This window comes from Saccopteryx bilineata, chromosome X, assembly GCF_036850765.1.
Source record: "Saccopteryx bilineata isolate mSacBil1 chromosome X, mSacBil1_pri_phased_curated, whole genome shotgun sequence".
In the NCBI taxonomy this organism is placed as follows: Eukaryota; Metazoa; Chordata; class Mammalia; order Chiroptera; family Emballonuridae; genus Saccopteryx; species Saccopteryx bilineata.
Genome location: NC_089502.1, coordinates 136,438,513 through 136,459,249, shown reverse-complemented (window position 1 = coordinate 136,459,249; position 20,737 = coordinate 136,438,513). Strand labels below are relative to the sequence as shown.

General features: G+C 37.0%; 2 protein-coding genes across 5 annotated transcripts in view; both read right to left on the bottom strand.

Moving 5' to 3' along the window:
* The window catches only part of VEGFD (vascular endothelial growth factor D), a 48,153-nt gene extending 44,024 nt beyond the window's left edge, over positions 1–4,129 (bottom strand). For both annotated transcript variants that reach the window (XM_066249725.1, XM_066249726.1), the window contains exon 1: positions 3,333–4,129. In XM_066249725.1, coding sequence (XP_066105822.1) covers positions 3,333–3,431 — 99 coding nt within the window. In that variant the 5' untranslated portion in view covers positions 3,432–4,129. The remainder of the gene's footprint in view (positions 1–3,332) is intronic.
* A 129-nt stretch (positions 4,130–4,258) lies between these two features.
* PIR (pirin) overlaps positions 4,259–20,737 on the bottom strand; it is a 97,371-nt gene continuing 80,892 nt past the window's right edge. For all 3 annotated transcript variants that reach the window (XM_066249727.1, XM_066249728.1, XM_066249729.1), the window contains exons 8-10: positions 16,031–16,113; positions 7,764–7,830; positions 4,259–4,574 (exon numbers count right to left, since the gene is read on the bottom strand). In XM_066249727.1, coding sequence (XP_066105824.1) covers positions 4,462–4,574; positions 7,764–7,830; positions 16,031–16,113 — 263 coding nt within the window. In that variant the 3' untranslated portion in view covers positions 4,259–4,461. The remainder of the gene's footprint in view (positions 4,575–7,763; positions 7,831–16,030; positions 16,114–20,737) is intronic.

Sequence of the window (20,737 nt, the reverse complement as noted above, 5' to 3'; positions counted from 1 at the left end):
TTTTTGACACTTTTTAATGATTGAAACAAATGAAAATAAGAATATTTCCTGATGCATGAAAATGACATACAATTCAAATGTCAGTGGCCATAAAGTTTTACAGGAACACAGCCACATCCTACATGATCTGTCCTGGCTACTTTTTAACCTCAGTGATAGGGGTGCTGGCCTGCACTCTCCCTCCTTGAGTCACACTGGCCCCTGGCTTATTCCTAAACACCCGAGTCACTTCCCTGCCCTCATCATGGCCATTGCACAGTGGTGGCCTCTGTGTCCCTTACTTCCTTCAGGAGTCTGCACAAATAAAACTGAATTGGAAAATCTTCCCTACCCATTACTTTTTTTTCCAATTAACTTTATTATTCAATTCACTTTAGAGACAATTTTAGGAGAAGGCAGTGACACAAAGGTTATTAAGTCTTGTCAGGCATGTGGTTTTCTCATGAAAGTTAGGGTTATCTCACATTCTTGTGAGTCTTGGACTTATTCCAGTCTCATGCAGAGTTTGAATGACTATCACGCTGAGCAATACTCTTCCACCAGTGAGGTTAAGAAAGAAGGGGCTACAGGGGAGAAGAAAACAAATTTTGCCAGAAAAGAGTTGAAAAAGCCTACCATGATTTGGAATTATTCCTTTTTCACTTCTTTTCAAAGTTGGCATCAATGACTTTGAAAAGACTTATGGAGGATGGCTTCCCCTAGTAGCTTATCAAATAAACCAGAAATAGTGCTGGCCAGAAGGTCATTGTGGACGGCAGGACCGTGAGGTTGTAGGTATTTGGATGCCAAATTCCCAAAGTGTCTATACTATTGTACTTAGTACTGTCATCGGCAGATGTGAGTCTGTGGATATAGCTTCCTAGAGTGTGCACACTCTGTGCAAATGTATGTCACTATCCTAACTTTATTTCTAAAAGCTGAAGAAAATAGACACAGAAATAGATCCATGTTTACATGGTTAATCTGATTATATTACTGAGTCAAAAAACAGGCATGGGATTAACATTATTTCTAGAAGAAAACGTGTTCTAATTAGATTCAGAAACTCAGCAGCTAAACAGTATATATAGGTTTGAGTTGAGATTTTCAAACATATTTATCTCTGTTCACAAATTCCATGCACTGCTTACCCTAAACAGCTCTCTTAAGTACAAGTGGTAAGATTAATGAAATTAGGATGCCTTATGCTCAAATGGCATTGAGCACAATTGTCCAAGATATTAGTAGCTGTTTAGATGGTTGTTACAGAAAAAAGGTTCACAGACTCATGTAACTGTCGTAGAGACAACTCTAGTCTAAGCTGAGAAAAACAGGAGAATGTTCAAGGCTAGAAAGTGAGGACTATGGGGGAAGGACAATCTAAGGATAAAATTAGCATGGCCGTCCATTCTGGAAAAAGGTGGCTGGAAGAAAAGAGGGTGGAGAGAGAAATCTTCTCATGTACCTACTACTGAGGAGGACCCTAAAAATGTCTTATAATAAATAAAGCATATTCATCTCAAAAAACAAAAATTAAAATTTGTATCCCAGTATCCAAAGCACTATATCCTGAATATATTTTCATTCTAAATTTTAACTTGAACCAGAGGAACAGTAACACTTAGAAACATTCTGTCTTAGATGTTCTCTTAAGGAAAAGTTGGGGGCAAAGGAAAAGCATTATAATCCATCTGGCAAACCTCCTAACCCTTAGGTTAGCACTCAGTCACATGTACACCAAAACTTCTGTTTAACTATAGACAACCTTTCCTTCACATTAGAAACATTTAATTTGGGTGGAAATTGGGTGGATATAAGCTGAATATAGGTATTTTTACTCTTTAAAAAAATTCCAATATATTATATATAAAGAAAATCATGAATAATATTACTAAGCATATAACATTGCATCTTCCATGTGGAAGGACAAGATTTGTGTCACATGGAACTTCAACTGCTTTCCTCCATTGTCTCATTAAAGAAGTTTACATTAGCAATAAATTTGAAACTTTTAAACCCTCACCATGCCCAGGGCACCTAAAGAATTCTTGGGTGCCTGTGGTGTTTAAAAGAGTTGAACAACCTCAAGAATAGTACGTAATTTCAACAAATCAGTCTCTTCCTGTCCTATCAAATACATCGACGCTTCCAAAGTACAATGGAAACATTTTAAAACTCCATGCAATAAAACCAAGGGGAAAATGCAACTCCATGAACTCAGCACATTTGAACCTGAGTGTTGTGTACTTAAGAAAAAGCTTAACAGCATGAAAAGTCTTACTTGTTTCAAACAAGTCAGATTTATTTCTCCTGTTACATAGGCTAAAATTGGGTTCCCTTTCACCTGTAAACTGGTATTCAGATCCAAAATACAGGTTCTTGGCAATGAAGGGTAGCCGAGTAACTGTGACCTCTCCAATTGCATTTGGACTCTGAAAAGTTAAAAAATGTACACTGCTGGACAAGATGGTCTCTACCCCTAACACAGACTTCATCCTTCAGATACACTGTATATATGTTTATATACTATACATTTATCTGTTGGGGGCGCTATCACCCCTGCTGAAAATGGATGTCTTAACAACAGCTACAAAAATTCAAGTCCACATCTGATAGTCTGTTCACAGCCAGAATTTCCTAAATCAATAATGATTTGTAACATATCAGTCAAAATAATTTTATCAAAATCATTTTCAAAATAAAAAGGTGAAATAAAACCAATATAATCTATGAAATATATAAAACTGGGTTAAGTATTGCTCAGTCAGTAACATTCCAGTTAACTTTTTTGTATTACTCTCAGTCTACTGGGCTCTTTCTAATGCTTGCTCATAAAACCAAAGATTACATTACTGTTGAATTTCACACATTGCAAAGAGCAAAAAACCAAATGAACTACCGAGAAAATATTTTTCTAGATAGTGGCAATGGTAATTTGGAAAACCAGATAGAAAACTGTGGAAAGAAGACAGGTTTCCATTGACAGTAACCAACAAAGTAAATCAACTAAAATTTGTCACTCACAAATGACCTGAAAATAAATGGTCCAAAAAGTTATATGTCACAAAATTAAGTCAGTGCTTCATTAGAAATTCACTATTGCATCCCCATATACAATTGAGGGGAAACTTTCCCATCTGAAAAGATTCCAGAATATTCACTCATGTTGTTTTACATTTCCAAAACAACCCCAGCATTTTCAAATACTCAGAGCAAGAATCACAAGAAGCCTAAAAAAACAAACAAACATCAGAACACTCATTAACGAATAAAAGATGCAAAAAGAGAGGGAGAGAGTCTTCTATATAAGCCAATAAAAAATCTGCATCATATTAAAAATTGAGCTCACCTACCTTGACTGGTCCATGTTCATAATTGGAGTCTTGCACCAACTGCAGAGAAGACATCATGAAAATATTCACCACTGCCCACTGTTTGTACATTTTGAACATTTTAATATCCACTGATTATCAAGCAGTTGACATTAGGCAGCCAGAGAAAACTGTTTCAAAAGGCATTCTCCAGAAGGAAAGCTCAAAATCCCGAGACTTCACATGGAGAAACAAATAATCAGTTGTGATCAAAATCCAATGAAATGACTTCAATTAGTCAAGGTACACTTTTGCACAATCTTATGCTAACAGAGAGATGAAAAAAAATTTTTTAATGTTCTCATGCTCCAAAAATAATCAGGAGGTGGACATTTTCCCACTTGCAATGCGAAAGCACTCTAAATCCATTTAATGTCCAGAAAATTTAAAAAAAATATTTCCACCTTATGCCCCTGGTTCTAGCTGCTTTGTGAAGTGGTGGTGTGGCCACCAATGTTTGCAGCTATTGAAAAGCTGGAACCTGATTCTGGATTCCAACTTTTTTCACAAGCCTCATGGAAGCTTGCAGAAGCATGTGTCTTAAATCTGACGCAGATTTTGGCAGGAAATGCAGGGAAGTCTTGGCTGTAATCCTGTCACATCTCTACCAATAGCAGGGACGTTTTAAAAACTGACTCAAACACTCAGGACTGCTGTTGTTTTAACGCAGATAACCTGTAACGTGAAACCCCTGCACATAGGCATGACTGTGCATTGAAATGCAGTGCTCAGGAAGGGACCTCAGATGCTCATGCACCAACTGCCAGTGGCACGCAGAAGCCAGCAAAATCTTTTAAAATCTCACACATGCACAAAAAGAAAATATCCACACACACATGAAAAAGAAACACACATAAAATGATTTTTGCAGAAGCTTAGTAACATAAGTCGAAATGAAGAATACTGAATTTTAAAGTAGCAACGATTAGGTTTATTTGCTGTGCCAGGAAATAGCTCATGTGCATTGCTGTGAAAACCATGTTATCACTCTAGTGTGGAATTCTTCAGAAGCACCCGCTATGTCAGCTTTGGAAATTGAATGCATTGACTAAATGCACGCCACAAATGGCAACATTCTAGAAAGTATCGAGATTTGCTCTTGTGCTCTTGACTAGTTTCCAATCTTTGATCTCCAGTTTTTGGCTCTTTCAAATCCATTTTTTGCATTTCTGAAATCAAGAATGGCCTGAGAAATCTCTTCATTAGTGTTCATCACGAATGGACCTAAGGCAGAAAGAGAAATTCAGACAGTTTGGGGTGACAATAACATTTTCTTCTACTATAAACGATATGTGTTTCTGTAGTTCTTTTCTTTTTTTGATTGCTTTCTCATATGTGCCTTGACCGTGGGCCTACAGCAGACCGAGTAACCCCTTGTTCAAGCCAGCGGCCTTGGGTCCAAGCTGGTGAGCTTTACTCAAACCAGATGAGCCCGCGCTCAAGCTGACGACCTTGGGGTCTCAAACCTGGGTCCTCCGCATCCCAGTCCAACGCTCTATCCACTGTGCCACCGCCTGGTCAGGCTGTTTCTGTAGTTCTTAACTTGAAACAAATCCAGGCATATATATGAACAGTAAAAGATTATTTTCACAGCATCCAATCCCCAAGGATGGTAATACGAGTTTCTTGACTATGATTGTGGTTGATTAAAAAGACCAAACTTCAGATAATCAAAGGCATTACATCTCATTCATCCATTGCAGCTGTCATCAATGATGGCAGTTTCTTTATTCAAAGCATTCTTAGGTTTGGTTCTATTACAATCAGTTTGTAGATGTTAGGGGTTTTTTTTTTCTTATTTTTTTTTGAGATATCATTGGCATACAACATTATATTAGTTTCAGGTTTAACATAATTTTTTATGTTAGTATCTATTGCAAAATGATCACCACGATGCATAGTTAATACCCCTTTTTTCTTGTGATGAGAACTTTTAAGATTTACTGTAGTGTTAATTTTACAGCAGTAGCTAATATCGAGAACTGAACCAATCTGGTACAAAGAATTGGCAAGTATCCTAATTTGTTGTCTATACAGCGTATAAGACTGTGCATTTATGTGATGGCACTAAGTTGTTTTTGAAAATTAGTAACAGTTTGTCGACAATAAACACATTACAATAATTTCAGGTCGAAAAAGCATCATATTTTGGGTTCTCTAGAGGCTGGCTAACTTTTTCTGCAAAGGGTCAGATATATGTGTATTTTAGATTTTGTGATCCAACAGTCTTTGTCTCAACTACCCAACCCTTTCATTGAAGCACAAAAAGGAGCCAAAGACAATATGGAAATAAACAGGCATGCAGTGGGCAGATTTGGCCATGGGTCAGTTTACTGGTGCCTCTGTCTAATTCTTAGGTTTGAATTTGGGTTTTATTAAAAGTGCATAAGTCTGTAGTGTCTGTCTCTTCCCTTTTCTTCACACATTATAATGGCAAAGGGATACTGTCCTGGGCTGCACCACTCCCAAGATCTGTTGGATAAACAAGGCCAACTCCTATCTGGCACTGACAGTGTCTTGAATGCAGTTGACAGGTTTGTCCATTCAGTATATTTCTTCTACCATTCTGCAGAGGTTCATGACATTCCTTTATGAAAGTTCCTCATCATAGGTGCTTTTTTGGAAAGATCAAAATTAAAATGGAACTGTATTACTTAGAGGGAATTACATATTTGAACTTCTTAACCATTGTTAGCATATTTGGGCTTTGCATTCCATCTACTGGAAGAAGTTTGGATATAATTCTGCAGGTGATCAGGACTGATTTCCTGCATGTCATAATTCTGCTATAGCTGGATTTGTGAAGCAGTTATTGCATTTTGCAATTATTTTTCTATAAAAAAGTACACTTCTGGGCTTCTATTTTGACACTTTGCTGGGGTATTCTGCTGTGCTTCTCAATTTATATTGTGCATATGAATCATCTGGACTCTTAGGATAATGTATAAATATATTCTGATTCTGGAGGTCTGGAGTAGAGTCTGAAACTCTGCACTTCTATCTATACCTCGAGTGATGCTGATACTACTGGTCCAAAGCTAGGTTAAGGAAGCTCATTCCCTCAAATCCTCAAGAAGAAAAAAATTGAAACCAGAAAGCAAGTTTTGTGGTTTTTCCTTTTTTTTTTTTCATGGTGGTGGTGGTTGTTTTTTCTTTTTGCTATTGTATTTCCAAATTTATTTTTTTAATTGAGATATAAAAGGCATACATTATATTAGTTTTAGGTGGATGTAGGTACTGCAAAATGATCACCACAATAAGTATAGTTAACATGCATTACATACATAGTTACAGATCATTAATTTTTATGATGAGAACTTTTAAGATTTACTCTTTTAGTAACTTTCAATATTCAATACAGTATTAATAAATTATCATCACCATGCTGTACATTACATCCCCCAGAAAACATACATTATTAACTGATCAACTCTAAGGGTTATAAATAAGAAAATTGTTTGATAGTTGTTGATAATCTCATAAATTCTCTTTTAAACTACAGTTTTCATGTCTTCTCTAATTAAACCTTTTTTTCTTAAGTCAGAGTGAGAGAGGGACAGACAGGGATGAACAGACAGACAGGAACGGACAAAGATGAGAAGCATCAATTCTTCATTGTAGCACCTTAGTTGTTCATTGATTGCTTTGTCATATGTGCCTTGACCGGGGGGCTACAGCAGAGCTAGCAACCCCTTGCTCAAGCCAGAGACCTTTGGGCTCAAGCCAGTGACCTTGGGCTTCAAGTCAGTGACCTTTGGGCTTAAGCCAGCGACCACGGGGTCATGTATATTATCCCATGCTTAAACAGGTGACCCCGTGCTCAAACTGGTGAGCTTGTGCTCAAGCCAGATGAGCCCATGCTCAAGCTGGTGACCTTGGGGTTTTGAACCCGGGTCCTCAGCATCCCAGGTCCATGCGCTATCCACTGTACCACCACTTGGTCAGACATCTAATTAAACCTTTGAACTCCCTCCCCAGTAATTAAAATTGTGTGAGTTTAATCTTTTAGGATGTAGAACCTTAGTATAGTGGAGAGAGCACAAGACATGGGGTCAGGAGTTAGTGTTCAAATCCCAGCTCCACTGCAACAATTGTGTCCCAACAGAGAAGCACAGGGTAGAGTTGGGGCAACTGAAATTGTGCAAGACAGAGAGTGGGGTGGTTGGAAACCAGACAGCCTGAGTGTGAATACTACTATGTGGCTGTGGGCAAGCCAATGGACTTTTGCACCTCTGCTTCCTTATCTGCAAAATGGGGATGAGAGTACCTACTTCATAAGGTTGTTCAGAAGATTAAGTGTATTAATATTTATAAAGCATTTCAACTAATCCTAGTAAACAGTAAATGCTACCCACGGATCTGTTAAGTAAATAAGTAAAACATTGAGATTGCACTTTCCTCACTTGGACTTACCATGTTGGACAACTGGTTCTTTTAATGGCTCCCCAGCAATTAGGACAAAATGGCTTCTCTCAGGACCCTAAAGTCAAGGAAGAAAGCATCAAACAGTAAGCATGCTTATTTTTTAATGTCAAATTAGGAATACTTTGAAATTGACATGGTAGACAAATGGACAAAGCTCTTAATTCTGAATATAAATTCCAGAAATAATTTCTGCACAGCACACAGTATGAAAATGCTTATTTTTCAAGATGGTTGGTAGCATTTAGAACATAAGTACAGAGTACAAATATGTTAGCCTTCTGAAATAAAGGAGAACTTAATTAAGATTTTCCTTAGCTGGAAACATCTTTAAGACAAACTGTATGATTGACCTGGCTATGAATGAACTATGTAATGAGGATTTGTAATTTCCCATTAGCAATACAATTTCCCCCCAATACAACACATCTATGCAGAGAAAGACTTGGCAGGCCTTGGATTTAGGTTCTAAACATTCATCTAAGACTCCATTTTAAAGCACTACTTCATGGTAACTATTCAAGTCTCCCAGTTGCTTCCCCATCCAGAGGAATTTGTCTTCAGAGTCACAGCACTCCAAAATCAGGTCTATTTCAGGCAGAAATTAGTTCTCTTTGTGCCCATTCAAAACAATTTCTGTAAGACTCTTTAGCAGAGAACCTGAAGACAGGAGCACAAGGAGAACGAGCTGACCTGAGAATCTATGTTAGGGTCATGAAGGTACTTTAAGTACAAGCCAAATGCATTTTTAAAAATTTACTTTTTATTTTGTTTTCAATTACTGTATATATTCAATATTATTTTGTATTAGTTTCAGGTGTACAGCTTAGTGGTCAGATAATCATATACTTTAATTAAGTGCTCCCCCTGATATTTCAAGAACCCACCTGGCACCATGTATAGTTATTTTCACAGCAAAGGAAACCAACAACAAAATGTAATAACAACCCACTGAATGGAAGAACATATTTGCCAATGATACATTTGATAAGGGGTTAATATCCACAATTTACAAAGAACTAAAGTAAATCAACACCAATCCCCCACACACAAATAATCTAATTTTTAAAAATGGGCAAAGGATCTGAAAAGACACTTCTCCAAAGAGGACATACAGATGGCCAACAGACATGAAAAGATGCTCAGTGTCAGTGATCATCAGAGACAGGCATATTAAAACCACAATGAGACATCACCTCACACTTGCCAGAATGGCTATCATCAATAAACGAACAAATAAATGTTGGCAAGAATGTGATATAAAAAGGGAACCTTTTATGCACTGCTGGTGGGAATGCAGATTGGTGCAGCTATTATGCAAAACAGTATGGAGGTTCCTCAAAAAAATTAAAAATGAAACTGCCCATGATCCAGCAATTCCACTTCTGGGTATTTATCTGAAAAAACCCAAAACAGTAATTTGAAAGAATATATGTACCCCTATGTTTATTGCAATGTTATTTACGATAGCTAAGCTATGGAAGCAACCCAAGTGCCCATCAATAGACTAGTGGATAAAAAGTGGTGGTACACATATACAATGGAATATTACTTGGCCATAATAAAGAAACTATTACCATTTGAGACAGTATGGATGGACCTAGAGGGTATTATGCTAAGTGAAATAAGTCAGACAGAGAAAGACAAATACCATATAATTTCACTTACCATATTTCCCCATGTATAAGATGCACCCTTTTTTGAAAAATTTGGGGTCTAAAAACTGGGTGCGTCTTACACAGTGGTTGTGGCATTTCAAATGTCATAGATGGAACTGAGGACGAGGCAATATATGAAGACAGTGACTCGTCATCAGACACAGATGAGGACAAGCTAATGGATGGGCGTTTTGACAGTGATAAGGAGTTGTATGAATTTTATGATGAATAAAACTTGAGTTCAAAAACTATATGTAATACATTTTTTTTCAAATTTCAGGCCCCAAAATTAAGGTGCGTCTTATATATGGGGGCGTCTTATACATGGGTTAATATGGTATATGTGGAATCTAAAGAACAGCATAAACAAACAAACAAAACAGAAAGACTCAGATTCAGAGAACAGAGTGATGGTCGCCACAGGGTAAGGGGCTTAGGGGGCTGAGAGAAAGAGGTGAAGGGATTAAGAAGTACAAATTGGTAGTTACAAAACAGCCATGGAGATGTCAAGTACAGCCTAGAGAATAGAGTCAATTACATTGTAATAACATAATTTTTAAGATTATTCATGCAAATCCAAAAGATTTTATTACTTTGACATTTATTGCTATTAATGTAAAATATATCCCAGAAATGTTGCACTAAGTAGAGCCTTATAAAAACATCCAAGTGATATCTGCGCAACTTTCTCTTCAAAAGGGTCTTATTGTGTTAGTCTCTAAAAGTTTTTGTTTAGAATTAAGATTAGATTTTTCTTCCTGAAACTGAGAAAAATATATTAATTATGATATCCAGTGTTAGTGTGGATGCAAAGAAAGATACATTTTAATATGTCATTTGGGAGGCTTTAAACTGGTACAGGAATCCTTCCAGGGAGGACTTTCACAGTGTGACTCCAAACCCCAACTGTCACTGATACCCTCTGACCCAGTAATGCCAGAGAAACCAGCAGAAGATCCACCCCCCCAACTCATTTGTGAGAATAATAAATAACTGTTTTAAGCCACTAGATTTTAGGGTAGTTTGCTACTCACTAATAAATAACTGAACATTATGTATTTCTTCTGAAGCATCTCTTAGGCTTATCTCATTTAAAATAAAACAATAAGTGAAGCCATAATGATTAGATACTTTAAAAAGCCTTCAAAATTTTAAAACCTTCACCTATATTTTAATAATATAGCCTATTTCTAAATATGTGATAAAATAATGTTATATATTATATGTATATGCTTTTACTATTACAAAGCTATTTAATTAGAAATTATTATAAAGCTACTAGAACCAGGAGAATTATCACTAGATTCAATAAAAATGAATAATGAATTCTTTAATTTTCCATGTAGCAAAAAACCCCACCCAAATTCGTTTTTTACAGGACTAAAAACTATTTTTCCGTCTGCCTCCAACTTTAAAAAATTAAAAAGAATTTAGGACACAAATGTTTTCTGCAAAAGTCTTAATTTACTCCCTATGTTCCCAGGGCTGGTGTCATTTAGTACATACACCCAGCAGATGATTTAATCATCAATTCATGTTTAAATAAAAATATGTTTAAATATTCCCAGGCCTGTATTTGTTTATACATCATTACCTTACCTATCCATAACCCAAGTTGCTGTCAAAATATGCTAATGTGAACACAGTTGAAAATCAAAGAGTGAGCCTAAAAGGCTTTTACTAATTCAAATTTTAAAAATAGATGTCAAACTTCATAGACTAAAGATTAGTGCTTTAACTTTAGCACAGACTCTCTCTCAATTCCTTCTTATTCTTGCTTTATACACAATGCCAACAATAAGGCTTTGTGTTATCAGATCTGTAAGAGATTCAAAGCTAGGAGACAGGAAAGCACTTCTGGATAGCAATAGAAAAAAACGGCTTAACATCAGTGATGTAAATGAAGAAAAACTAAATAAAAGAGGCACAGAAGCTTAAAAAGTAGTCTAGGTACACTTACATCATACTTTAGAGCTCACGACAATAATTAATGCACATGCTGAGTGTTCCAGGGTTATGAATAAATGAAATTGTGGTAATAGAAACTGAGCCCACAGAAAGGGACAGGTTTCTAGCTGAAATTATTTTTTTCCTATGTCATGTTTAAATGACTAAAAATTCAACTTAAAAGGTTTATTCTCTAAGGACTTTGGAGCGGTGACATTTTAGTGTGAATCAACAGACATTCAAAAGAAAAGTATCTTAGAAAATAGCTCTGATCACTGGTGCTACATCATTTATAATTTACTCTGAAAGGAAATGCCACTGAGTAGTGTTTTGAGGTGTTGGGTTTTTTTTTGAGGGGAGACATACCTGAGTTTTAGGGTCAGGAAGCCTAGACGAGGGTTGGGCATTGTGAGAAAAGAGAAGAGGAAAGGCTGGCCTCCGGTGTCATGAATGTGCAGATGTGCAGACTTCTAAAACTATAAATTTTTAATTCAGAAGATGGATCTTTTGTGAGTAACAAACTTGCCCTACCATTCATACATTTTAGAGTAATAATGTTTTAAAAATTAAAGTTCTGCTCCTTTTGATATTACTCAAATGAAATGATGGCTTTCCATTTATAATTCGGACAGCAGGCTGAAAGGATACTTGCATTTGGTGGGGAATGAAAAATGATTAAACTGCTGGGTATTGAGGAGTTCAGGGGTTTGGTTTCCCATTTCAGAAATATGAAGGATGGTCCAAGCTTCTTTTAATTTTTTCACAAAATTAACCTCTGAGTGGCCTCTTCTGCTCTAACCTAAACCAGATGTTTTGTGTCTTTTTCTTCTTTCTTAAATGTATCTTTTCTCTTTTCTTAACCAGCCTTCGTTATTGAAAGCTGATAGTCTTTTTAAATATTCAGTAGAATGTTGATATGGTTGAAAGTTCCAATTACTGTTATCTTGAAAAAACCTTGTCTATGGTGAGTGACCTTGTATATAGTACGAAATGATGAAAATTATGCAAAAGCAGAGAATGAAAGACCTGCTTAAGATATAGGTCCCTGTGTTAATCTAAGTCAATGCCTTTTTGGGGTTTGATGAAAAGACCCCATACTAAGGTAACAGAGGCCCACTTACTGCTTCATGTATATTACTCCAACTAAAATTCCTGATCTTTTGGGGCCCAGACCATGCCTTTTACTTGTTATTTATTTATTTATTTATTTATTTTTTGCTTTGATTTTTTTGCTTTGGCACACATTCTCAGAGTTCCGAGTTCAGAGTTAGGTCCTCCTGTGTTTACTTAATAATTTATTTTTACAAATTGCTTTTGTTATTCCATAAATGTTATTGCCAAGATATGTCTTGGGTTCCACTGATATCACCAATAAATTATCAAAGCCCTGATGAAGGCTCTATGATTCATTTAAGGTGGTGATAACTTCTACGCTATCAGATGTACTCATAGTGAGTTTGATTGATTAGATTCTGCGAATGAATCTAAGAGCATGCTTTTGCTTCAAGAACATTTATTATAGTGATATATTACCTGAAAAAAATTTCCAGAAAGAAACTGAGTTGTAGGATGAATTCATTGCATGCAATTGTTCTTACTAGATTTTATTGTTTAAACATCTTAGGACAAGTGAAAGGCAAAACAATGAACTATTATCAGTTTTTAAAAATTAGTGGCTTGTTATGAGTTTTGCACATAAATAAGCAAAAAATTGTTTCTAGCTTTAATAGGGTGTTTTGTGCTATTTTTATTTCTACCTTTATTTTAATCAAATGTCAATCTGTATTAATTTAATGGATTCCCCATGAATGATGCCCGTTAGAGTGTTCTTACTCTCAAGTATTGACATGTGTCAATATCCCATGTGGAACTGGTTGTCTGCCTTGACAAACTACAAGTAAATTTGCTAATCTATGAGGCTTAAGACCTTCTCAATAGGACACTAGTACAAACATGGGGCTGAAGGTGAAGTGGAGCCTTTCACATCAAACCCATGTGACCCTGATTACAGAGCCATCCTGACAACCAGAGTACCAACCGTGGGTCAAAGCAGCACAGGGAGCCTTAGCTCTTGAAACAGAGGCTGTTTCGGGGGACCAGTACAGACCAGGGTTAACTGTCCAGGGCAGCCTGGATTGATCCCAGTCTTTAAGAACTCTGAAAAAGTTAAGGCTATTTTGAAGCCACTCTTGGGGTTTGGGTTTCCTCTAAGAAATCAAAGGGTGTAGCTTAAAGACTCTTAAATCTTGCATAAACCAAGCCCCCTGTAGTTGCTACCTGCCATGGAAGACTCAGAGTAATGGTCACAAAAGACAACTGCCTTCTTAGTGTTAGGACGAAGCCAGGGAGTGCATCAACTCAGTCTTGACCATATGTCACTACAAATGGGATTAGGATGAGCACTAGGAAGTCACATCTTCTTTCTTTATCTAATGCTCAGGCTAAGTCTAGTTTCAAGTAAAGATAACTTTGGCGTGGAGTCTGAGTGAATCAAGGTCCCGTAGGGTCGTTTTCTTGCTGTAGAAACTGTGATGTACCGTAAACCTTAGGGCCTAAGGTATAAATCCTCTTTAGGTAACATGTATCTGGCATGACTATTTGTTAAATTAGGTATTTAGATCATTGAAATTTCCAGCTACCATTCTTGGGCACCCACTATGTACTAGACCAGAGATTAGCAACCTTTTCTTTGTAAAGAGCTAGAGAGTAACTATTTTAGGCTTTGTGGCCTGTCTAGTCTCTGTCACAACTATTCAACTCTACCACTGTGGTGTGAAGACAAGCAGCAATGAATGGGTGTGGCTGCAGTCTAATAAAACTTAATTTACTAAAAATGGGTTTGAATTTGACCCATTGAACATGATTTATTAGCTCCTGTGCTAGATCTGGAGTAGATTCTTGACATATATAATCACATATATTCTTTCTAAATTAGTGTCATTATTTCAATTTTGCAGACAAAGAAACTGAAGCTCAGAAAGGTTGAGAAACATGTACAAAGTCACATAGCTAAAAAGGGTTAAATCTAAGATTCACACGTTCAGTCTCTGTTGTAATCTAAGGGAGACTTGTCTACTTTTCATGAATATAAGCAACACATGTTCATTTAAATGTTAATATTTTAATTAATAAAAATTTTCATAAAAATCTTTCTTACATCTTGATGGCTCAAGACTATGCACAGATACAGCAATAATTACAGAAGTACACATACCAGAATGGTGCCCCAGAGCCAGGAGCACTGCTTATCAATAAACTGACGGTTTCAGCCAATTCTTTCCCACCCCGACTGCTTCCTGGCTTTCGGACTTGCCTCGGCACTTTCTTCTGGTATTTCATTTCTGCTTACAAACCCTTAACATTTGCAACGTGCCCTCAGCTATATTATAGAAAGAACTGAGGCTATCAAGTTAAACCAAATAATGTTACAAACTAATCTGCTACCAGTAGGTTCTGACCTATGTGTAGCTTCCATGCCTCTTCCCTGCACTGGGTGGAAATAAATAAAATGGCCATTTTTGTAGGTCAAAAGTGGCAGTTTCATGCAGTTCAACCTAATAATAGAGAGCACAGACACTGAGATGTGCATTACACCTGGTGCTCCTGGGTTTTTCTTCTATTCACTTCACAGTTCATGGTGGTTACAGAGGATTAAGACAGCAGTAGGTGAGCTTCCAGGAAAGTGAGCTATAACAATAATTCCTCAAATCCATTGCATTTTACAATGCCGGGGCCAGGGGGTCAGAAGATGGACAGATTGCTTCTCCACCAGTCACCTGCACACTGAAACAGTTCTTATCGCCACTTTTCAAAATTCACCTTTTCAGGATCTTTTGTAAAATTGTCTCTTCAATCCTCTTTATTAGAATGATGCAAAGCAGATTGGTTTCATAGGCTCATATGATAGTGGGTAAGCAGATCACTTAAGGGGATGAAAAATCCAGGGAAGAAGTGTGCTAACCTGGGGAAAAAATCTCCTAAGACTCCTAAAATATCAGAAACTTTACTTAAAATGCAGGTCTTCTGGCCCTGGCTGGGTAGCTCAGTTGGTTAGAGCATCATCCTGAAATGTCAAGTTGCAGGTTCAATCCCCGGTCAGGGCACATATGACAAGTGACCAATGAATATACAACTAAGTAGAACAACAAATGAATGCTTCTCTCTTTCTCTCTGACCCTCTAAATCAATCAATAAAAAGTAGGGCTTTCATACAAAAGGACTATGAAATGCATCACATATTCTTTTCAGTGTAAAATGGGGACAGCTTCCAAAGGGCTCTCTGTGAATATGTGTGCACATCGACGCTTATACTCCTGGAGGGCTGATCCATTTTTACCTACATTGAAAATAAAGTAAATCAATTGTATAAAGAAATTTAAGAGGAGAGAAAGGTATGTTGTCTCCAGATTCAAATTTCTAGGGATAAACAACAGGAACATAGATGATTCCAGAAGATAAGAAATCAGTATTAATAAAACCTTAAAATAAACCATTAGAAATAAGAGAAGTTAATGAAAGGAGTTGATAAACTTGTGGCATAGTTTCTTTGCCTATGGAAGTGAAAAAAATCCAGTTTCACTGTAGATTCAGGCATTTTCCTGGAAACTAGTAGAAAGTACAAGTTAAGAAAAATGAAAGATTTTTAATATTTACCTTGTTCTCCACCTGGACATCGTCACCTTCTCCCAGCACTGCTGTGTGATGAGGTTCTATTTGTTGCTGTGCATCATCAGGCCCTACAAAGAAAGGTGACCCACTAAATGTAATATTCATCACAGTACATTTCTCATATAGTTACAAACTTGGTAACTACGTAGCACCATCATAGTCACATAATTTCAGAAATAACAGGCTTAAGGTTTTTTTTTAATCTCTTGGTTGATTCCATGCACAATTCTTAAAGTCTGAAACTGGCTGAATTTTACTGTAGAAAAGAACAGGGAGGTGAATCTTGAATTGTGTTTCCATTTACACTTCTAATGTCATGCCTAATAGTTCAATTAATAAGCGAAGCGCTTGACATTACATGCTAAGAGTATTTCTTTGGGTAAAGTATAAACCTCATAAAAATTAATCATACTTAGAAAAATGCTATAAATACAAGTAAATGCTATAATTTATTCACTTCAACAATTTTTTGAGCACCTACAATTGCTACTACTGAGAAAATGCAAAGAAATGCAAAGCAGACTCATTGCATATAAATAATTTAAGATCTCATTGAGAGGAACTAAATAATATTCACAAAATAATCAGAGAATAATTGGTTAAAATATGAGTTGGATATTTAGTGAACTATGAACAAGGCCTAGTGCTAAATGCTGTAGAGGGATCTTCAGGATGGACTCATTTCCATCCTTTCTGTACTGAGACTCACAGATGAAAACAAACAATCCAATAAAAAAATGGGAAGAAGACATGAACAGACACTTCTCCCAGGAAGAAATACAAATGGCCAACAGATATATGAAAAGATGCACATCTTCTTTAGTTATTAGAGAAATGCAAATCAAAACTGCAATGAGATACCACCTCACACCTGTTAAATTAGCTATTATCAACAAGACAGGTAATAGCAAGTGTTGGAGAGGCTGTGGAGAAAAAGGAACCCTCATTCACTGTTGGTGGGAATGTAAAGTAGTACAACTATTATGGAAGAAGCTATGGTGGTTCCTCAAAAAACTAAAAATAGAACTACCTTATGACCCAGCAATCCCTCTACTGGGTATATACCCCCAAAACTCAGAAACATTGATACGTAAAGACACATGCAGCCCCATGTTCATTGCAGCATTGTTCACAGTGGCCAAGACATGGAAACAACCAAAAAGCCCTTCAATAGAAGACTGGATAAAGAAGATGTGGCACATATACACTATGGAATACTACTCAGCCATAAGAAATGATGACATCGGATCATTTACAACAAAATGGTGGGAACTTGATAACATTATACGAAGTAAAATAAGTAAATCAGAAAAAACCAAGAACTACATGATTCCATACATTGGTGGGACATAAAAACGAGACTAAGAGACATGGACAAGAGTGTGGTGGTTACCAGGGGTGGGGGGAGGGAGGATGCAGGAGGGAAGGAGGGAGAGGGGGAAGGGGGAGGGGGAGGTGCACTAAGAAAACTAGATAGAGGGTGACGGAGGGCAATCTGACTCTGGGCGATGGGTATGCAACGTAATTGAATGACAAGATAACCTGGACATGTTTTCTTTGAATATATGTACCCTGATTTATTAATGTCACCCCATTAACATTAATAAAAATTTATTTAAAAATATAAGTAAATAAATAAAATTGTGCTTAAAGGCAGCAATCAAGTAACAAGCAAAGTTCAATGAGAGTACAGAGACTGAAGGGGCTAATTCAGATCTAGGGACCTTAGGGAATTTTTGCGGAGGGGTCAAGACTTGAACAGCTCTACAGGACTAGAAAGACCTACAAAATACATGGCTAGGATGAAGGGCATTCTAAACAAGAGGACAGATTGTGCAAAGGTAAGGTTCTGTGAATGTTCAGCGCATCTCTGGGGGAATGGTGGGTTTTTACAATTGCTAGAATATTCTTCTGAGAAGACTGAGGAAAAAGTGGATGGGAAAAAAGTAGATGGAAAAGGAGATCAAAGTGAGTCTTGACGGCCATGTTTATCCATATAAAATGGAGGACCTTTGATGAAAGTGTGTTTGTGTGTGTGTGTGAGAAATGGTCAGACCTGTGTCTTGGAGAAGCAACTCTGGGAGCAGAGAATAAAATAAATTGAAGGGGGTAAGGGTGAAGTTAGGATGACCTATTAGGAGTTTATTGTAACAGTCAAAGTGAAAATGAATTATAGGCTGAACTGAGAGAGTGGTCAAAGATAGGGATGGTGTGAGGTAGAGTTGAGAAGAATCTAAAAGATTTTGAAACATTGGGAGAGAGAAGAATCTAACATGATTCTCACTAGGAGCCGAATAATGGAGTGACCTGAAGATTATAGCAGTGGTTCTTCAAGAGTAGGCTAGAGAATGGAGAAGCCAAAGCAGGAGAGAACAGCCAAACCAACAATAGAGAGAAGATTCTAGGCAGGGTGAGAAGCCCATAATGATGTCTAGGGGGATACACCTTCAGGACAATAATAATCAATAAGGAAGTGTTTATTGAAACAAAGACCGTAACTTGAGGATTTATATGAACAGAAACATAATTTGTGAATATTGCTTGGAGTCCAGATATAAGTACATTTTTTTGGGAAATCCTCCACTTTGGAGATAACCTATATGAAGCAACGGGGTTCGTTCTGATGCTCACAAACATGAACTAGGATTCTAATAGTGCAAGAGTGTATTCCCAAGGTATCTGTGGACAGAGTTCAGAGCAATCACAAACTTGCGTGGGAGATAAGTTACATCTTAAGTTTCACTAACACCTAACTGAAAAGTGACCTTTCCTTCCGTTATGAAGGTAGCCAATAATGTACAGTAGTATTAGCTGGACCAATTAAGTTTGTATCCAGTAGAAACAAAAGATGTTTTTATATCACATTGCAGTTTTGCAGATGTCTAGAAATACAGTTAATCACTACTTAAAATTTAGAGTAGACTGACTGCTGAATCATGTTACTTCAAATGCCATTAGAGAAGCACACATATAACTATATCATAAACTTGTTCTTTTCACATTTTAATGACTTCATTGAGTTAGAAAAATTTATCACTCTGCCCTGACTTGGCTGGTTAGAGCATCGTCCTGAAGTACAGAGGCTGTCAGTTTGATCCCTGGTCAGGGCACACACAGGAACAGATCGACATTCCTCTCTCTCTCTCTCTCTCCCTCCTCTCGCTATAATCAATCAATAAATGTTTAAAAATATATCATTCAGAGCGGGGCCTTAACAAATGTCAAAAGGGTCAATAGGACAAAAAAGATTAAGAATTTATGTCCCACAGGTAGAGGTTTCGAAGACAAGGACAGGATAGCACATCTGATTTGTAGTGTGTGCCACTATCTGCAGTGTAAATGGTCCCACTGTGACCAATTTCAAATTACTGATATGAGGTCAGGGAAGAGGTACACAACCAGCTCCTGCAAGCTGGCAGGAGCCAATCCCAGCATATCACTAAAGGTTTCTTCTTCATCCAAGATTTAAGTCAACAAATACTATGGAAATGAATGATAGAATTCCGTTGATTTTCCACTCATGCAAGGATTTGGCAATAAAAGAGTTTTGGAAATCTAAGAATAATTTCATTTGAAGTCTGGTAATATTTTTAACTATGATATGGAGCAGCATTTTTTTTAAGTGTGCTTTACTGAGATTGATTGGGAGCAATGAACCATGTCTTTACATTCAATTAATTCATATGTAACACCCATTTACTCACATGGTCTACTCCTGGCCCCTAATTTTATCATGCAGGATGGTTCCTGATACAGAGACCCAAACAATTTATACAGCCCCTTCCCTCTATTTTAATGGAGTGCGCTAGCAAGAGACAGCTCTCAAAAAGAAGGCTGGATTGGGATTGCTCTGCACCTCCTATCAGGTGCTTGCTTGACTATGGTGTTCATTGGCTTTTATTTAGAAACAGACTCCATGTTTTCCAAAGAGCTCTCATTCCAACTTGATATGAAATGCCATTTCTCCTTACTGTCCTTGCTGATCTAGGAGAGGAAGCACACTGTTGATTCTGAAGAGCCCATTTGAAAGGCTCCCCATACAGGGAGCCTTTTCTTGTAGGTACTGGAGTCAGGTTTCCAGGTTAATCATTCAAAGTGTGCTTTAGCTGCCGTATTCTTTTATGAAATATTTAAAACAGGAACACAGAAAACAAAGACTGATTCTATCTTCACGCCATTTCTTACTATTTCACCCATCTGGTTATCTGCTGAGCCTGAAATAAGCCCCCAAAATAGATTTCATTGTTTCTGACTACTTTCAACAATATATAGAGCCAAATCAGATAATAAATAGTTTCCACTGAGAAGCTTCGCCAAGAATGTTAAATCTAATCGTTCAGTTGAGGAAGATTTAACTGAAAACAACTGAATTACAAACATTTTTGTTTGCCTAAACAGTCATAAAAGGGCAAAAGACTTTAAAACACATTTGAGAGCTAGTGCTGCACCTTTGGTGCGTGAGCAACTGCTGTGCAGCTTGGCCACACAAGCTAGATTTCCTTCTTTTTCTGCTCTTGGTAAGAACTGCCGTCCCATTTACTCTAATCTACACGCTGTGGCGTTTCCATCACTGATTTTGATAGCATCAATTTTCTACATATAGTTGCAACCTTCTTATCTGATTCGACCAACATCATTAATGAAAAAAAGACAAACTGTCTTAAAACATTTTACTTTAAATTAAAGTGTAAC